This window comes from Falco peregrinus, chromosome 13 (assembly GCF_023634155.1).
Source record: "Falco peregrinus isolate bFalPer1 chromosome 13, bFalPer1.pri, whole genome shotgun sequence".
NCBI classification, from domain to species: Eukaryota; Metazoa; Chordata; class Aves; order Falconiformes; family Falconidae; genus Falco; species Falco peregrinus.
Genome location: NC_073733.1, coordinates 4128136 through 4145039, shown reverse-complemented (window position 1 = coordinate 4145039; position 16904 = coordinate 4128136). Strand labels below are relative to the sequence as shown.

Genomic DNA, 16904 nt, shown 5'->3' with positions numbered 1-16904 from the left:
CGGCCCCGCCCCGCCGCTCACGTGACGCGGCGGCAGGGCCCGTGAGGGGGCGGGGCGCGCAGCCCTGCCCGCCCCTGGGCCCCGGTCCCCGGCCGTGCCTGCCGGGCGCGCCGCCGCGTTCGTCCCGGGAACAGCACCCGGCGGGAGCGGAGTGGCGATTAGTCACCGGGGGTGGGGCAAAAGGCGGCCATCGCACACCCCCCTGGTGCCCCAGAGGGCAGGTGTTTGTTTCCAGGGGTTCACACGGCCTCGGAGGTTTACAGAGCCCACACACACCCACCTCCTTCCTAACACATTTTAATTACACAGGAATTAATCAGAGAGGTCGTGTTCTGGTGTCAGTGAACAGCAGCACTGGGATACTGTGCGGAGTTCTCTCTGATGCAAAAACTACAGCAAGTTCTTTGCAACTCTCAAAAGCCTCTGAGAGAAGCAACATTTGTAGAGCGATTCATGACATAAAAATACATCTGTGGAAAAAACCAGGATCTCAACGTTGTCATTAGATGTGCAACAGAAGTCAGAGGTAAAGGGATATGCATTGCCACTACAAAGATCACGGGAGGTTCATTTAAGCACACGCATCTGGCTGGCTGGATAACTCCACCACGTTTTGGATTTGTCCATTATCCATTAGTGACCTTGACAGGAACAACTGTGGCTACCTAAAACATGATTTAATTATATTGAATTTTTACAGTACTTCTTATACTTCAGTAGACACAGAATGTAAATGAAACCTAGAAGAGCCAGGCAGGTTTCTAGGTATGTTTATTAGAGCAGGAATGCCACCGCGTACAAGTGGTAATCAGGAAACAAATGCCATTATATGATCATTTCTTCAGTGAAAGTTTAGACCAGTTCATTATAAGCAAAGGCTGTTACTCTCTCCATTCTTTTGGAGTGATTCTGCCAACAGGTGACAAGCCCCATTGAATTCCAGCTTGTGTTAACACCTGTAGGAGGATAAAATCAGGATTATTAACTCCAAAATCAAAGACACCTTCTGATAGAGAGCAATTTCTAATGTTTAGATTTCTTGTATTAGAACATGACATCTCGTTCATCTTCTAATAAAGCAAGTGGAAATATTTGTATTTCATACTTAAATACTTCCATTTTCTATTTCAAAATATCTAGCTTTAGAACAAAGAATCTGTAACGTAAAATCCCATCATGATACTGTTATCGCCTAGAAATTTTTCTGCTAAAAGCTCCACGTGTATAGCTTAGAAATCCCCAGTAAAAGACTTGGGTTTCTACTAGGTTTTAAAAATGAGCAATAGACTGACCCAGAAACATGTGTAATAAATCAGTATATGAACTAACACACCCTTCATCTCTATTGCATTACTGTTCGCTTACATAAAAAGCTCCTAAATTCTGATCACATAAGTTATTTCAAACAAGTAAGCTCTTCTGAAATGTAATGGTTTGCACGTTTACAGCTACAGTCACAATGGAGTGGTAAAAAAAAGAATGACTTACATATCCCCAGACAGCTGTAAAAACTGCGGTTCCACCAAGGAGTACCAGGTTTCCGTATTTATCATGGAAGTCAGGCTCATGTTTGCGATGAGCTTGTCTTACGGCAGTACGCTGAAAGCCACGAGCTAATGAATGTTAAAGAGAATTAGAAGTACAGAAATCAACCAAAATATACATGCAAACCACAATCCCCATCTCCTACCAACAGAGAGGCAAGAGTAAGCCTTAAAAGACTTCAAGAAAAGCTGAAAAAAATTTAATCTTTTGGACTTAAAGAGCTTTGGAATGATTCCAAAACACAGGATACACGGAAAGCCTTGCATTTTGTTTCAGCTCTCCCAGTTTCTCTCCAGAAATTTATTCCTGAAGTCTAATCCCCGTAAGAGAATCCCCCAAGTTACCTTTTGTCATTAATATGTTTTCTTTGGGCCCTCTGTGTGGAAATTCAAGTACACTTTTGAGTCCTACTATTTCTCCAATAAAATATTTCATCTGGTACTTAAAAGTTTCATATTTCCGTATGTAAATACCTTTATTGTCAGTACACATAACTAATATAAGCATTTCAGGATGAAGCTCACCATCAAATTAAGGGGTTGAAGACAGTGGGTATGGGTAAAACAACTTTCTCGTTCCTTCAAGATTTTTGAAGGGAGGGGAGGGAGCTGGAGAAGGAAATGGAAATAACTGTGGGCCTTCGCATGAGGTAAATAATAAGAGAAAGAAATACAGGAGGATATCTGCTAGTGACAGAACGTATGACATACAATATAAAAGGTAAACTTATTAAGGAGAAGACAAGAGTGAAGAATCAAACCACCAGCTTCAGAACACCGAGGCTGTTTAGTAGTTGCATACAAAACATTTGATGATGCTTTGATTAACAGCAATTTACAGCGATGTGCGTGTAAAGACAGACATTATAAAATACAATCTTTTAGTTTCAGGTCAATGGTTCACGTTTACCCAAACACTAGAGAAGATGACGGCAAGACCCATAATGCTACTACATCCCTAGCATGCTCTGTGAGGCTGCATAAGGGGTCGATAAACAGAAAAAAAGAAGCTTGAACATCTACCAAACGTTTATTTTAGGTGTGTGTACCTCGGGCTAAGCACCTCACGAACCAGGAGCAGATGTGAGAGGCCCGGTCTGGCACCAGGGGGTCTGTCAGCGAGGGAGTCACTCTGCCCTGAGCTTAAGGGCTGTCACCGAGTACCCCTGCCACCTCAGGTGACAAGCCCTGGATGAACCTTTAGTTATCAAAGAGGAAAAGCACCGAGGAAGGGAACCCAAGGTCAGCTCAGGTAAAAGCTGCTAGGAAATACACGAGGCAGAGAAAAACAAAGCACAATAACAACAACAAAAGCAGCAGACGAAGGACGGCGAGAGCCGCCCGCAGCCCCTCGGCCGCCCTCACGACCCTCCACCGGGAACGAAGCGAGCCCAGGGACCGTTCAGGGACAGTGCTCACAGGGAAGGCAGGAAACCGCCGGGAGACCCCTGAGGAAACCGCCTCCTCCCCACAAACTCCCCCGTGCTTACCGGTGAGGCTAAGAGCAGCCCTCGCCACAGGGAACATGCCGACAAACGGCTCGGTTCGGCGGGCCCGGCAGGACGCGGGTACCCTTGGCGAGCGGTGAAAAACAAAATGGTGGCGCCGGAAGTCGCCGCCGCGCTGCGCCACCGAGCGGAGCCCTGCGGGTAGCGGAGCCGCCGTGGCGGGGGAAAGGGGCCGTCTCGGTACGGCTGGGCCAGAGCCGGGGGAGCGCTGCGGCAGGGGTAGAGTAAGAGGCAGGCGCTCCCCTCCAATTTACACTCCCCACGGAAGGCTGGCGAAAGCGGCGCGGCCCGGGCACAGCAGTAAGAGCCTCCCGGCGGCAACTGCAAGCACAGTGTCAGGATGGCCGAGTGGTCTAAGGCGCCAGACTCAAGGCGTTCCGCGCCTTCCCGTAGCGGGTTGGGTATTCTGGTCTCCGTATGGAGGCGTGGGTTCGAATCCCACTTCTGACACCACTTTTTTATTTTTTCCTTTTCCGTGTGAATTTAATTAATAAATGCGCCGAACACCTAAAGCCACAGATTTTAGTGCAAGTAGAAGTTGCAGCGAGGCTCGCGGAGCCGGAAATAATTTCCATAGTGTACGCGTCCTCGAACAGAGGAATACAAAACGAAGCGTGAGTGAACCCACATCTTTGCGTGGGATTACACTTGAAGGTCCCTCACTCATCGCACACCGGCAGAGGATTTCCCGAGGGCGTTTGCGGTTTTAATAATCTCCTTAACTCACAAGACAGTAATATACATGCGTGTTTAAAAATAAACCAGCGTATGACTTTGGGGAGCTACCAATTAAGCTCCTTGGTGTTTTATTCCAGATTCCTTTTCTGGTTTCTTGGCGCTTACCGAGGTGAAGGCCGGGCCCCTCGCCGCTGTGCCAGCCCCCCGGGACCCCGGGCGGCCCAAGCACACTGCGGCTGCGCAGCAGTTTGCAGCGTTTAAAGAGCCACAGGTGCTGAGGAAAGCCCGGGCGTACCCTGAAGGTAAGGGGCTGCTGCAGCAGGGCAGAGAAGGGGGCACCCCCCAAACTGCGGCGCCCCCGTCTCCAGGGGACCCGGCCGCCGCCGCGCGGCACGGCCCGCCTTCCCTCCACGTTTCACGAATCGCACGGCTCCAGCTTGCCGCGCTCCTATGGGCTAGCGGCAGCCCGTGCTGGACAGAGCTTCAGCGAATAGAAAGCCGTCAGCGAGTGGCGGGCCGGCGCTTCCGCCAATAGGAAGCGAGTGGGCGGGACCGCGCTGCCGGTCGGGCGGGGCCGGCCAATGGGGCGCGGGGCGGCCATGGCGGCGGTGCCGGTGCTGGCGCTGCTGCTGCTGCTGGCCTGGAGCGGGCCGGGCGCCGCGGGGCAGAAGCGGAAGGAGGTGAGGTGCCGCCGGGCTCTGCCGTGTCGTGCCGGGGTCGTGCAGTGCTGAGCGGGGCTGTGTAGCGCCGAGCGGGGCTGGGCGGGCCCCAGCTTGGGACACCCGCGGGTCTCAGCTTGAGGCCCCCGCGGCCCTGAGGCCCCCGCGGCCCTGAGGGGCAGCCCGCGGCCGCGGGCCCAGCGGAGCGGCTGCCTCTTTAGAATCCTACAGGTCTCCTTTTCCTTGTACCTTTGAGTGCGTTTAAATGCAGCTTCTTCCCGTATTGTTGTAGAAAGCGCTGCGGGAGCGTGGTGGCCCGGCAGTGCGAGGGGTGGGTGGGTGCCTGCCCGGCCTCGGTGGTGTCACGTAGTCCCACACAGCCGGCTCCGAGGGCTCTGTACGGCTTCAGGCAGGTAGGAGTCACGGAAGAGTTAGTTCATTATTTACCTTAAAGTACTCATCTGAAGGAAGGTGTTAGTAAGAAGTAGTTTGTGATAAATTAACATCTGGGGGGGATTGTCGCTTATCTAGCGCTTCTTTGTATAACGTTGCAGAATTGGTTGGCTTGGCTTTAAAAAGAGCTTAGTGCCGAGCACTCACCTGTTCCCCAGGTACACGCTGCGTCAAGGTTTGTCTGGCCATGCTGACCATTGGTGGTGGAGCTCACCCGCATGGTGCTTCCATCACTAGTGCTGATTCCGCTGCCACCGAGCTTTGAAATCGGAAACAGAGCGATGTTTGGTACTGACCAAATGCTGTGGCATGATTTGAGGTGTGCACCTGAAAGAAATCTGTGCAGTTAGCAATGTGAGAAAGTACTAGTGAGCTGAATGGTCTTGGGTCTTCACCAGCGTGTGTAAAGCCAAGTGCTTAAAGGCAAAGTGCTTAAGCTCAAATACTGAGTGGCTCAAGTAAAAGAATAATATTAACCTGACTATCAAATGGACCTGCAAATGCCTTCAAGAATCTTAATGAAGTATCACGTAACATGAGCAGTGTTCTTATGAAATACGGTGCAGATGTTTGTTATGTCACATCTAGAAACCTTCAAGAGTGTACTGTGAGACTAGGAAAAAACCCACCAAAAATCCAAGTGTTTTTCTGGCTTTATTTTCAGATGGTGTTGTCAGAAAAAGTGAACCAGCTAATGGAGTGGGCGAGTAAAAGATCCGTTATTCGAATGAATGGAGATAAATTTCGACGCCTTGTAAAGGCACCGCCCAGAAATTACTCGGTGATTGTGATGTTCACTGCTCTTCAGCCTCACAGACAGTGTGTTGTGTGCAAGTACGGGCTTAATTTAGTCCTAAATTAGAACTTGAAAGTCATCACGTGCTTTGTAGGAAATTACATTTAAGACTGGGATAAAGCTTTTTGCCTATGTGGGAAGATTATATTTGGGCACATTATAGCAGGATTTTACTTGAAATTAAATGTGTGGAATATGTGTAATATGTATGTGAGAATATAACATAGTCCTTAATTATTTATCTCGCTCCTAAGATAATCAGTGCTTTGCAGAAACAGCGTTCACACTGATAGGCTTCTGGAGAAAGATGGGGTGAAAACTCAACTTTCCTGGTATGAGCTGCTGGAGAAATGTTTGTAGAATTACTGCTGGCCATGCAATCTAAAAGTTAATTAATATGTTTGGCACTTGCTTATTTACAACTATAATATGTTGGATCCTTAACCATATTATGGCTTTCATGTATTAATCTGGAGGTGGCAGAGGTCTGTAAAGATTATTTTTATACCTGGTTACTTGAAATTAAATGGTTTCCCATCCTCTGACATGGAAATGAGGGCACACCTGGACTCGATTTGGTATCTTGTTGTCTAGCAAATCATGAGCAGCTGGGTTCCATTTCACATTTCAATTAGAAATTACCACTGCTTGTGTTCATGGACTCAACAAAACTTGCCCTTGCATTTAAAAAAAAAACAACAGTGGTGTCAAGTGCTTCACTTGATTGTTAGAAGATTGTCTGGACTTAACTAGAAAGTTAATGTCAGGTTGTGTGGGAGGCATCAGTAATGGGGTGGGGTGACTACAGCTCCCTCAGCTGTTTTGTAACTTCTGCTCTGGACAAACATGTGATACAGTGTCTCACTTTGTGTGTTTTACAGGCAAGCTGATGAGGAATACCAGATTCTGGCAAACTCCTGGCGATATTCCAGTGCATTTACCAATAAGATTTTTTTTGCTATGGTAGATTTCGATGAAGGCTCAGATGTATTTCAGATGGTAAGGTCTCTCTTTTTCTCTTTTAACGTTATTTTTAACTTGGGTTTTGGAGACTGAGGGCAAGAAGGTAAAGATGTATACAAAATTTAGTGTAACAATGATTAAAGAAATAATTGAGAAGCTAAAAGCTGCTGTTCAGAAGAAATGACAAGAGCAGAGGACAGTAGCATGTTGGCAGTAATATTAACAGAACTAACAAATCTGCAATAGGTACAAGGAGTGAACTGGCTTCTATGACACTGTTTTCTGAGATTGTCTCCTGTAGTAACACGGTGTAATTCTTAATTGAATTTTTCTATGATACACAAAGAGGCAAGATAGAAAGCACCGATGTCATTAGGAACAGCTATTACAACTTTTAGATTACTAGAGTGTGCTAGATTAGGCTTTCAGTATGGGCTAACTTCTTGTTGAGTACCTGGATGTTTTGGTCTTTGGCTAACTTTATGTAACCATTTTTTTTTTTAGATGTATGAGTTCTTTCCATGTATGCTTGCAATTGCAGATCACATTAATAGTTCATTATAGTTTTGCAAGTCTTAACTTTTTTTTTAAGAGATACTTGTCTCTATTTAAAAGCTACACAATTTAGGCAATGATGTTTTATTAAATGGAAGCTTTTGGACTGGAGGAGTGGAGAGGAATGTCTTTTACTCTTGATCAATTTTCCCATAGTGTTGCATGAAAAATTCATTCATGAAGCTATGGTCTTCATAGATTATTGTATATATTTCTATTTCCCAGATTTCTCTCCCAAAAGTAGTAGTTAAAGAAGAAACATTAAAAAAAAAACCTGAAATGCTACGGGAAAAGCAGTGTTAGTAGTTTACAAAATGCAGTTCTATCTTTTCCTTTTATTTACTTATTATAATGTCCTCTTACCTGGTCTGAATCTTTTGAATCAGTAGCTATAGATCTGAGTGCTAACAAAGAAATGTCAGTCACTTCAGAAAGCATGCACAATTGTGTTAAAAATAAAAAAGCCTGCTTAAATTTTTTTTAATAAGACATCCAGCTCTGCTAGTGACAGAGCTAAAAAAAATTATTCCTAAGTACTAAAAGGAGAAAACTGGAATGCAAAAGGGAAACTGCAGGACTACCTTGATTACTTTTATGAAACACAGTAATGCAAGCTACTGTGTTCTGTTTTTACTTTTTTTAAGTTACTGACAATGAAATCTATGTATTAAACAGTTTTTCTTATTGATTTAATGATGATGTTGCAAGATGCAAATGGTCTAGAATTGTGTTACTAAACAGACTTTCATGTTGCTGTCATCTTCTATGAATTTTCTGCATACAGCTAAACATGAATTCTGCTCCAACCTTCATTAACTTTCCTGCTAAAGGCAAGCCTAAACGGGGTGACACATACGAACTTCAGGTGCGTGGCTTTGCAGCTGAACAGCTTGCTCGTTGGGTGGCTGACAGAACTGATGTCAATGTAAGTATATACAGACTTTCCCCACCACCACCTCTGTAGCACTCCCTTACTGCAGAATTCCAGCTGTGAAATGTGTCAGTTGTGATCTGTGGCTAATGATCTGCTCTCACATGGTCTAAATAGTTCTCATCTACAAAATCTAGTTTGGGCACATGTTTGGGCATATATCAAGTTTTATGTCCATTCAGTGTTGTAATATTTTGTGTAATTCGGTATTTGATAAGATGGTAAAACTAATTTCCTTCTTTCTCTTCCTATGGAAGAGAAAATTAATAGGTAGGGTAAAGGTGTATAAAACTGAAGTTACAGTAGCAGGGGAAGAAGCATTACTTTCCAAGTCAGATCTATTATGTAGAAAATCTATTAACCCACTCTAATATATTGTGGATGTTGTTAGCAGCAGTGCAGATACAATGTGTAATCCCACTGAGGGAAAATAATTTTAAATATCCTGTGTTCAGATTCGTGTGATAAGGCCACCAAACTATGCTGGACCGTTGATGCTAGGACTGCTGCTGGCTGTCATCGGAGGCCTTGTATATTTGCGTGGAAGCAATCTGGATTTTCTGTATAACAAAACTGGCTGGGCATTTGCTGCTTTGGTGAGTTGTTATAACTCTTGTCTGCCTGTTGTTGTAGGTTTTGTAGCTAATCAAGTCTTTAAAAGCTTTTGTACTTAAAGATGCATAAGCCTGGTAGAGGCAAATGAGGTGCATTTAGGTTTACATTTTGGTAGTCTGATAATATTACTTAATCTTGGTCTTTTCAACTCAGGTAACGCTTGATTAGATGCCTTTTATACAAATAAAAGGTAGGACAATGCCTAGCCTAAGATTGTGTTCTAAACCAGTGCTTCTGGGTACAAAATTAAAAAGAAATTGGGTAAAAAATAATAGGAAGAAAGTCCTTATTAAATAGTGTTTCTTCTTTCCTTTTCAGTGTTTTGTGTTAGCAATGACATCAGGCCAGATGTGGAACCACATTAGAGGTCCACCCTATGCTCATAAGAATCCCCATACAGGACAAGTGGTAAGTCTTTTCTTAGTTTTATTTTCTACATTTGTTTTATTTCTGCAAAATAAGGCTGATATTAAAAGAAGCAAATCAGAGAGCAGATTCTGTTCTTGGCTTCTTTCTTTGTCTGTCAGTGAGGCTAACCTCTCCTGCAGTGAGCAAGGCGAAGTAGAGAGCTGTTGATTAGTTCAGAGAGGATCTGTCTTCTCTTAAAATATGGTTGTGAAAGAGGGGTTTGGTTTTGTGTGAAACAGAAGGAATGTGAGAGCTCCAGTCAAATTTAAATTTTCTTCCAATTAGCTTTATCCTTTTCTTGGCTGAAATACAAGGAAGAAACTCTGTTAGCAAACTCCTGCTTTAGTGCTAAAACCATCACAAAATACTGCTCTTAAACCAAAGTGCTCTGTTCTGTAATTGCTGTGGGGCGATTTCACCTGTTACCTAGAACAGGAAGGTCATTCCTACCATCTTCTCTTCGATAATTCATTAATTCCATAAGAATGGTGGTGTTAGTTCTGTGATCTTCTAAGACTAAGGACAGATGCTTAAGGGTTTCCTAAGTGTATTGCTTTCTGTGCTCAGTACTAAGCTTTTAAAAGATAGAATAGAAAATGCAGTTCTTAATCAGATGAGAAATACTAAGATACATTTACTACCTAGCAGCACCTTCAGTTTCTTGTTGGAAACGGCTCCATGCGATAAAGCATTAGGCAGCAGTCATATGGATGGTACTCAGCTGGAAAGGGGACAGACTAGTTCCAGAGAGTTACCCTGGAGTTTATTTTTGTTGTGTTAATACCTAGAGAGTTCAAGGTCTTTTTGTGTGTGGAAACTTCGATTATTCTGGTAATCACAGAAAGCTAAGAAGGTACTAAAATAATGCCCTAAGGTAAAGAGGATAGCATACAGAGTAACCAAAGCTATTTGCGAAGTTTTTTGGTTGGGGGGGGCTCCGCATTGGTTCAGAACCGAAGGTAAGCATTCCTTCCATCTCTCCAAAATGTAAAAAAAGGGATACATTTTGGAGGAAGCATGACAATGCTCTTTTGCTTAGATTCTGAGGGTAGGTTATTTTAAACTACCTGATCTCTTCCATTTCTGTGACTCCCTATGCATCTTTTAACTATTCCTGTTTGTTTTCATGTTTTCTTTTCAGCATTTATTTACCTGTGATGTTTGCTTTCCTGTCTTGTTATCCTCTATTGGTAGAGACATGATAGTTCTGAATTACTAACAGCAAAATAAAGGTGTTTATGTTGAGTATTACATGCTAAACAGTCTTGTTTCTGAGCCTGGCATTTTCATGTTTAACCTGCTCTTTTTTTTTTAATCTTATACACCCATCTAATGACTTACATATAAAAAACATCTTTCTGAGGTTTTTGAGGTAGATTAATGTCTAGTGATCTTTGACTTAGGAAATCTCATTTCTGAGGGAGGAAAAAAGTTTTAACATCACTTGGAATACAGTGCTCTGTACATAATACAGAATGAGAATGTAAAAGTAGTCAGAATGTATTGACAGCATTGCATCTCTTCAGGTGCTTACATGTCACATATTGGCTTTTCTCACATACTTTATTCAGAAGGGAATTAACTTGGTGAAATGTCTTCTCATGCCTGGTTAGGTGGGTCAGGCCCTCTGGATCTGCTTATCAAACTTTATCTTTCTACTTAGATATAACATCACAACCATAGTGATGTAGAGCTTCCCATAAGGGATTAAAAAATGGTATTCCTTCACAAATCTCAAATTTTCTGTTAACCTAGTTGGTTAGTAAACTACTAATGTAAATAAAACTGAGTTGACTTACTGAGTCAAAGTTCTCATATTTTAAATGCTTTCTTGAAAATGCTTCCTTTTGTTTCCTCTTTACATCATTCCTAAGCCTTTTTGAGACTGACAAATAAAGCTTCAGTGGTATTGGTAGTGATGTTTCTTTTCCTGGTGTGCCATGAAAAAGGTATCAGAGGCTTGGTTCTGGAGCCAAGTGAGTAGGGTTCACATGTAGATTGAAGAGTTCCAAGCTGAGGAGCAGTGTATGTAACCTAAGAAAGTCAGGGTGTGGATCAGACTTGGATCACAGTGGGTGCAGGAGAGCGTAATTATGGTAATTCAGGTAATTATTGCTGAACAGGGGATCTGGACCATGAAGGGTGTAGCAGCACTTGCTATAATCTGAACGGTACATTGGGCTGATTGTGCATGTTAATAGAAGGATTTTTGATGCTGACACCTCCCCCCAAAAATTGGTGATCAACTGATGAAATTGTTCATGCTCCAACTTTGTTTGGTCTCCTGAAAGAGGCAGTGCAAAAACTTCATTTCAAGCTCCATAGCTGCTGTTAATCATGCCAAAGTTGACTCCAGTATTAAAATCAATTACTCTTTGTCTCTTACAGAACTATATCCATGGGAGCAGTCAGGCCCAGTTTGTGGCAGAAACACACATTGTTCTTCTGTTTAGTATCCTTCCTGCTGAGAAGCATGTGGTTGGTGATGAGTTTTCTGTTGGCTGCCTTTTCTATTGGGGTACTTTCTCAAGGTTTCTAACTGTCACCTAATACTGATGCAGAAGCTTGTAGAGCCTTTCTGTAATGACAACTTACGCTTTTCCTATGCCGGTGATCTCTAAGTTGAATAGAAAAATACTTACTGCTTTCTCACTGCTGCCTTCCTTGCATAATGACTGAATTGGATAGTGTTGAAGGTGTGGATCTTTGTGGAATAACAAGGTTCTTCAGGATAGCCTCTGTTCCTCTGTGCGTGTCTCCATCTTTTCCGGTCTCACTTAGTTCGTGCTTTGGTGTTGAATTCCTTCCTCTGTTACTGATCTTTCTTCTTTTATTTCTTTGCTTACCTTCTTTACTTTTATTCTCACCACTTGTTCATGCTAACAATTCATGATTTTTCCATGCCAGTATTATGCTATCAAGAAAGGCAAGCAGAAACTTGCAGGTTAAGAGTTTTTACCATTCTCATTTGTATAAAAATGTTTCTTTAGAGTCATAAGAACAAAATTCCTGTTCTTTCCTTTTGTTCTCGCATTGTATGTTTTTGATCCATCATCTGTAACTTTAGTCGTATCTCACTCGAGCATTTCTTCCTTGTTCCGTTATCTGTGTTAGCCTGTGCATACTTTTGTCCTTTATATTCAGGATTTATATATTTTATTTATAATACCTTTTTTCTTTCAGCTTCACAGTCTCAAATTGCTTACATTTTATACTACACAAATATACAGAATAGCAGACTTACTACAGGGACATAATTTCAAAACTTCATTCAAAGTACCCATCCTCTTCAGTGCTTGACAGTGATTAACAAGTCGTTGGCAGCAGCAGTGTTCTTTAACAGAATGACTTCTGCCAATTTCTCCCTTTTCTCTTGTTTTATCTGCTCAAAATTCTAATTTCAGCAAGCAACACACCGGAGTTTTTGTAGTAAAATAACAGAAAGTAAGCAATTGATGTTTAAATATGCTAGTGCTAAAAGAACTTTACTCTCTTGCTGTGTATTCATTATCAAAATTTTTTTTAACTTAAACCATCCATTTGGAGGGGAACTTCTGATCTTTTTTCTAATTATTACTGTACTTCTGACACACACTCAGTCAAATTCAACCTAGAAACTTTTTGTTGATGTTTGTATTATTGCTATCCATGTTATGGACCCAATCTACCAGTTGCTGGAGACATTTAAAATGGTAGAAGCTGGCAAGGTTCCTGTAGGCTGAAGTCAGTTTCCTCTTGTGCTGAAGGCAGACTGCATCTGAAATGGAAAGATTTCCTAACAGTCCCATTACAGTCAACAATAAGTATGTCTCATTTCAAGAGGAGGATTGGGACTGAACATCTATAGTGAAATGGAATGAAATCTGAGGGAACTCTTGTCTTTTGTTCCACTGGATCCACTATTTTGCTTTGCTAGGATTCATTCTTTGCAGATGTCAGGCTGAGTTGTCTGTGCTTCCTTAATTTTACAAACGGTAATTTATTTTTTTCTTAATTGAAGAACTAGAAAAGACTGAAATACTGCTACTTGAAGGATACTTTGTTAGATTAAATATTTCATGCATTTTATTCATTCTGTTAGTGGAGCAAAATGCAGAAGTTTAATTCCTTTTGGGATTTTCCAGTGGAGTAGAACAGTAGTAGGAGTGGACTGAGCTCTCTGGTAAGAAATGCGGTTTCATTACAAGCTGAGATAATAAATGCATGTTTTTAATTTTGTGTGAAGGCCTACCGTATCTTCCAGTCTATATTTTTAAACTTTGTATATATTTTCTTTTGAAAGTTGACATTATGAATGCCTTTCAGTTGCTGTTTTTCCCACCTGTAGTTGCTGGTTTGCCTGGGAAGCCTTTAATTTTTCCAGTGAGTTTTAATGCCCCAGGTATGGAGCTGAATTTACAAGATTAGGAAGGAGTATATTGCGTTGAGTCTATTGTATTTTGTTGATTTAGCCTTAAACAGCGTTCATAGATGGTGGTGTTACTTTAGGAATGGTACTTCTCCACGAAGCTGCTACTTCTCACATGGATGTGGGGAAAAGAAAAAGTAAGTACTAATACTTTTCTCTCTTAAGAGAAGGCATATTCAGTAAAGATTTTTTATATGCTCTTTAATAGAAAGGCTTTTGCCTGTGGGTTTTTGTACACTTCCCAATTCTAAGCAGAAGTGAATCATTTTTTTGGGAGAACTTGGAGTTGCTTAGCAAACTGCAAGATAAACTCAAAGCCCTTTTGGGAGGTGGGGAAATATAAAGGTGCTTTGCAGCATTTTGCTACTAAGGGAGAGGAGGAGGGACAGACTTGCTCTTGAAGCAGTGGTATAAAAATTAATTACTGGAGGATTTTTTTTTTTAATGGTCTTAATTTAGTTCTTCTCAGTGACTTTAACAGAGGTCTCCTCTGAGCAAATCTCTAAGCGTTACAGAATGCTTTTGAAAACCCCAGTCACTGCAGTGTTTTTGTGGACAGCTGCCACATTACTGGAATCTTACTCTGCATCTCTTGCAGTTATGTGTATTGCTGGTATTGGCTTGGTGGTGTTATTCTTCAGCTGGTTGCTGTCTGTCTTCAGGTCTAAATACCATGGCTATCCATACAGGTATGTGTTTTCTGGGTTTTGGGTTCTTTTTTTTTTTTGTGTGTGTGTGTGCTGTTATAGTTGTCATTTTCCTGTGCATTGCAATAGAGCTAGAACACCATAGGCTTTTCTGAAGGAAGTGGGTAGATGGAACTGAGGGCTTAAAGATTGAGAGTGATACTAGAAGTCTGGGGTTTTATGTGGACTGTGTGCTTACAAATGTATCTGTTCCTTCTGACTTGTATTTCCCTGTGTGGTAATAATATAAACCAGAACAGAAAAATAGGCAAAGGGCCTATTTTCTGAAATCTGATTTGGTGGGAAATAGGCAAATATTATCTCCTTTCTGTGAGAAGTCATTTCTTATTTAAAAATATCTAAATAATAAAACTTATTTCATAAGACTTTTCTCAAGACCAGAAGAGAGCTGAGCTTAGTCCCTGTTCAATAACCAGTCAGCTTTTATTCCGTTCTATGCAATGGTCTTATGTACTACTGCTAAACTTCTTGTAGCTAAGATGTGGTTATCTTGGCTTTTGCATTACTAGAAGACTTATTTTAAGTGTCTTCCCCACAGCTGCTTGCATCATAGTTGCATCAGGCCCAGTTTCTCATTCTGATTTTCTTGGCATATATGAAAGCTAAGTGGAATGTTGCACACCTTTTGTTTCTTATAAAATTAATAATATGTTATTTTGTTCCTGCAGTTTCCTAATGAGTTAAAGGATTCCAGAATCTGTACCTTCAGAAAGGTGGCAACTGAAATTGTGTGTAATGGAATGGAAGAGCTGAATACGTATGGTTCATGCTACCTCTTTACACTGAATGAGATAGTTAAACACTGAACCAAAGAAGACATGTAGTGCCTTAAATATAACAAGCAATTTGCTCTGAAGGACACAAGAGTATTAAGATGCAATCTCTCTTTCATAAGCTTTACATCTTCTTAAACAACTCTCCTTCTAGTGAAATTCAGAACTTAATGCTTAGAACTATATTTCTGTAGGCTAACTAGAAACAGTACTTTACGTTCAATTGGATAATCTGTTTACCATGTGGGTTTTTTCCCCCTCAAATATGCACAAACAGAAAATAAAGTGATAAATAGCAGGTGACGATAGCTTTTCTCTCATGCCTTTTTAAGTTTGAGAAAACATCTTCATATACCTAGAAATGTTTTCCTTCAGTCTGTGTGCAACCCTTGGAGAATACTTAAGATTGTGGTGTGGAATGTGCATATCCTAGAGCTGTATCTCATTTTTGAATACTGAACTGCTGTATGATGCAAGGGGTTGTTTCACAGATGAAGGGAGAATTTTCAACAAGTGGAACTGGGTTATTAATTCAGTTATTCATTTAAAAACTTTCCTTTGCTAAATGCTGAAACTGCAGCATTTAAATTGTGAATGTTGGCTTGGAGCTGGAAAAAATTGTTCTTATACTGTCCAACATTCACACTCTCAAAAATACCAGATTTTTGGTCACTATGTAAGTTTCTGTGTTCTCCATTTATTTTCTCCCAAGTTTTTAGCCTTGGGGAGGATATGGGAGTGGGCAGAGATCTAATTCCAGGATAGATATTGTTACCCCAACAGAGATTTGTTAGCCTTACAATTGAATGCATGTGCTTTTTGCTCTCTTGTTTTGTTCTCTCATCTCACAAAGATACTTTGCCTTAAGGATTCCTGAGTGGAAGACATTGTGCCTCACCCCAAACTGTTGTATATTTCAGCATCTGTACTATAGGAAATCTGTGCAGCCTGATTCACTAATCTTCCTTCCATAGGCTGTGGTGGCCTTGGAGGTTACTAGTCAGAGGAAAATATGATGAGACTTTTGCCTCTTGCTTCTTCATCTCCCCTGTCTCAAGAGGTTACAGAATTTGGATGCTTTAGATTGAATCTCAGAAAGGACTATATCATTCAAAGTAGAATGTTATTTTTATGCAATTTTGCTAAATTAACACACATCTCAAGTGCCTTAACTTCACTAATTTAGTTGTTTGGTGTTTCAACTTGTTGAAATGCATTTTTTTTTCTATGCTATACAAAATGACAAGCCTTAGTGGAATGGATAAATTGTGTGCCTGACTGAATTTTGGACAAGTTTCAATAAAATTTTTTAGTTTAATCCCTGCTCCTGTGTCTTTTGAACTTGAACATAAAACAGAACAAACCTCTTTTCTTCCACTCTTGCTTCAATGTGTTAATAAAAATGTCTGTATATAGTGAATAATCTCAGTATGGCTGAGTAGACTGGATTAGCAGCACATACGTGTTTATGTAGGGAAATTACAGCCCAAAATGTACAATACGAGATGTCTTCTCATGTAGCCAACTAGTAGCATAAAAATTGCATGGTTTTTACCTGTCTTTGACAGCTGTCCTGAGGTGAAAATCTTGACTTCCTGGGTTCCTAGACAGATTAACTAACAGTGTTTCTGGAGGTGGAGTCTAGTTAGCACTACAGATAGCCTGGAACAACTCTGGATTGTTGTATCTGTTGCTTATTTTCCTGTCCTGTTGGTACAATGCTTCCAATAAACTTCTAGATTGTACTTAAGTCACTAGCCATGCAGGTGAAAGTTGCTTACAGTTTCATTCTAAAAGTAACAGGTTTTTTCTTAAATTCTCAGTCTAGTTTCCAATTTCTGTGACATGGTGCATATTTTATTCTGTCCCTCTAAAAAGCATATAATCATATATTGCCTAATAGTTG

The 16904-nt window shown here is 41.4% G+C and overlaps 2 protein-coding genes and 1 non-coding gene across 3 annotated transcripts; 2 read left to right on the top strand and 1 right to left on the bottom strand.

The window, feature by feature from the left end:
- Positions 1–754: 754 nt before the first annotated feature.
- Positions 755–3186, bottom strand: LOC101916936 (cytochrome c oxidase subunit 7B, mitochondrial). The gene is made up of 3 exons (XM_005238251.4): positions 3035–3186; positions 1489–1613; positions 755–956 (listed from the first exon to the last, which is right to left on the bottom strand). The coding sequence occupies exons 1-3, from the start codon at positions 3069–3071 to the stop codon at positions 882–884; spliced, it is 237 nt and encodes a 78-aa protein (XP_005238308.1). The 5' UTR covers positions 3072–3186; the 3' UTR covers positions 755–881.
- A 200-nt stretch (positions 3187–3386) lies between these two features.
- TRNAL-CAA (transfer RNA leucine (anticodon CAA)) lies at positions 3387–3502 on the top strand. Its single transcript has 2 exons — positions 3387–3424; positions 3457–3502. It is a non-coding gene; the product is annotated as a tRNA-Leu (tRNA).
- Positions 3503–4258: 756 nt separating this feature from the next.
- On the top strand, positions 4259–16316 carry MAGT1 (magnesium transporter 1). The gene is made up of 10 exons (XM_055818182.1): positions 4259–4410; positions 5507–5676; positions 6520–6637; positions 7941–8081; positions 8543–8683; positions 9021–9110; positions 11499–11562; positions 13581–13655; positions 14117–14207; positions 14894–16316. Exons 1-10 carry the CDS (start codon positions 4312–4314, stop codon positions 14907–14909), a joined length of 1005 nt encoding a protein of 334 aa, XP_055674157.1. The 5' UTR covers positions 4259–4311; the 3' UTR covers positions 14910–16316.
- The last annotated feature ends 588 nt before the right edge of the window (positions 16317–16904 follow it).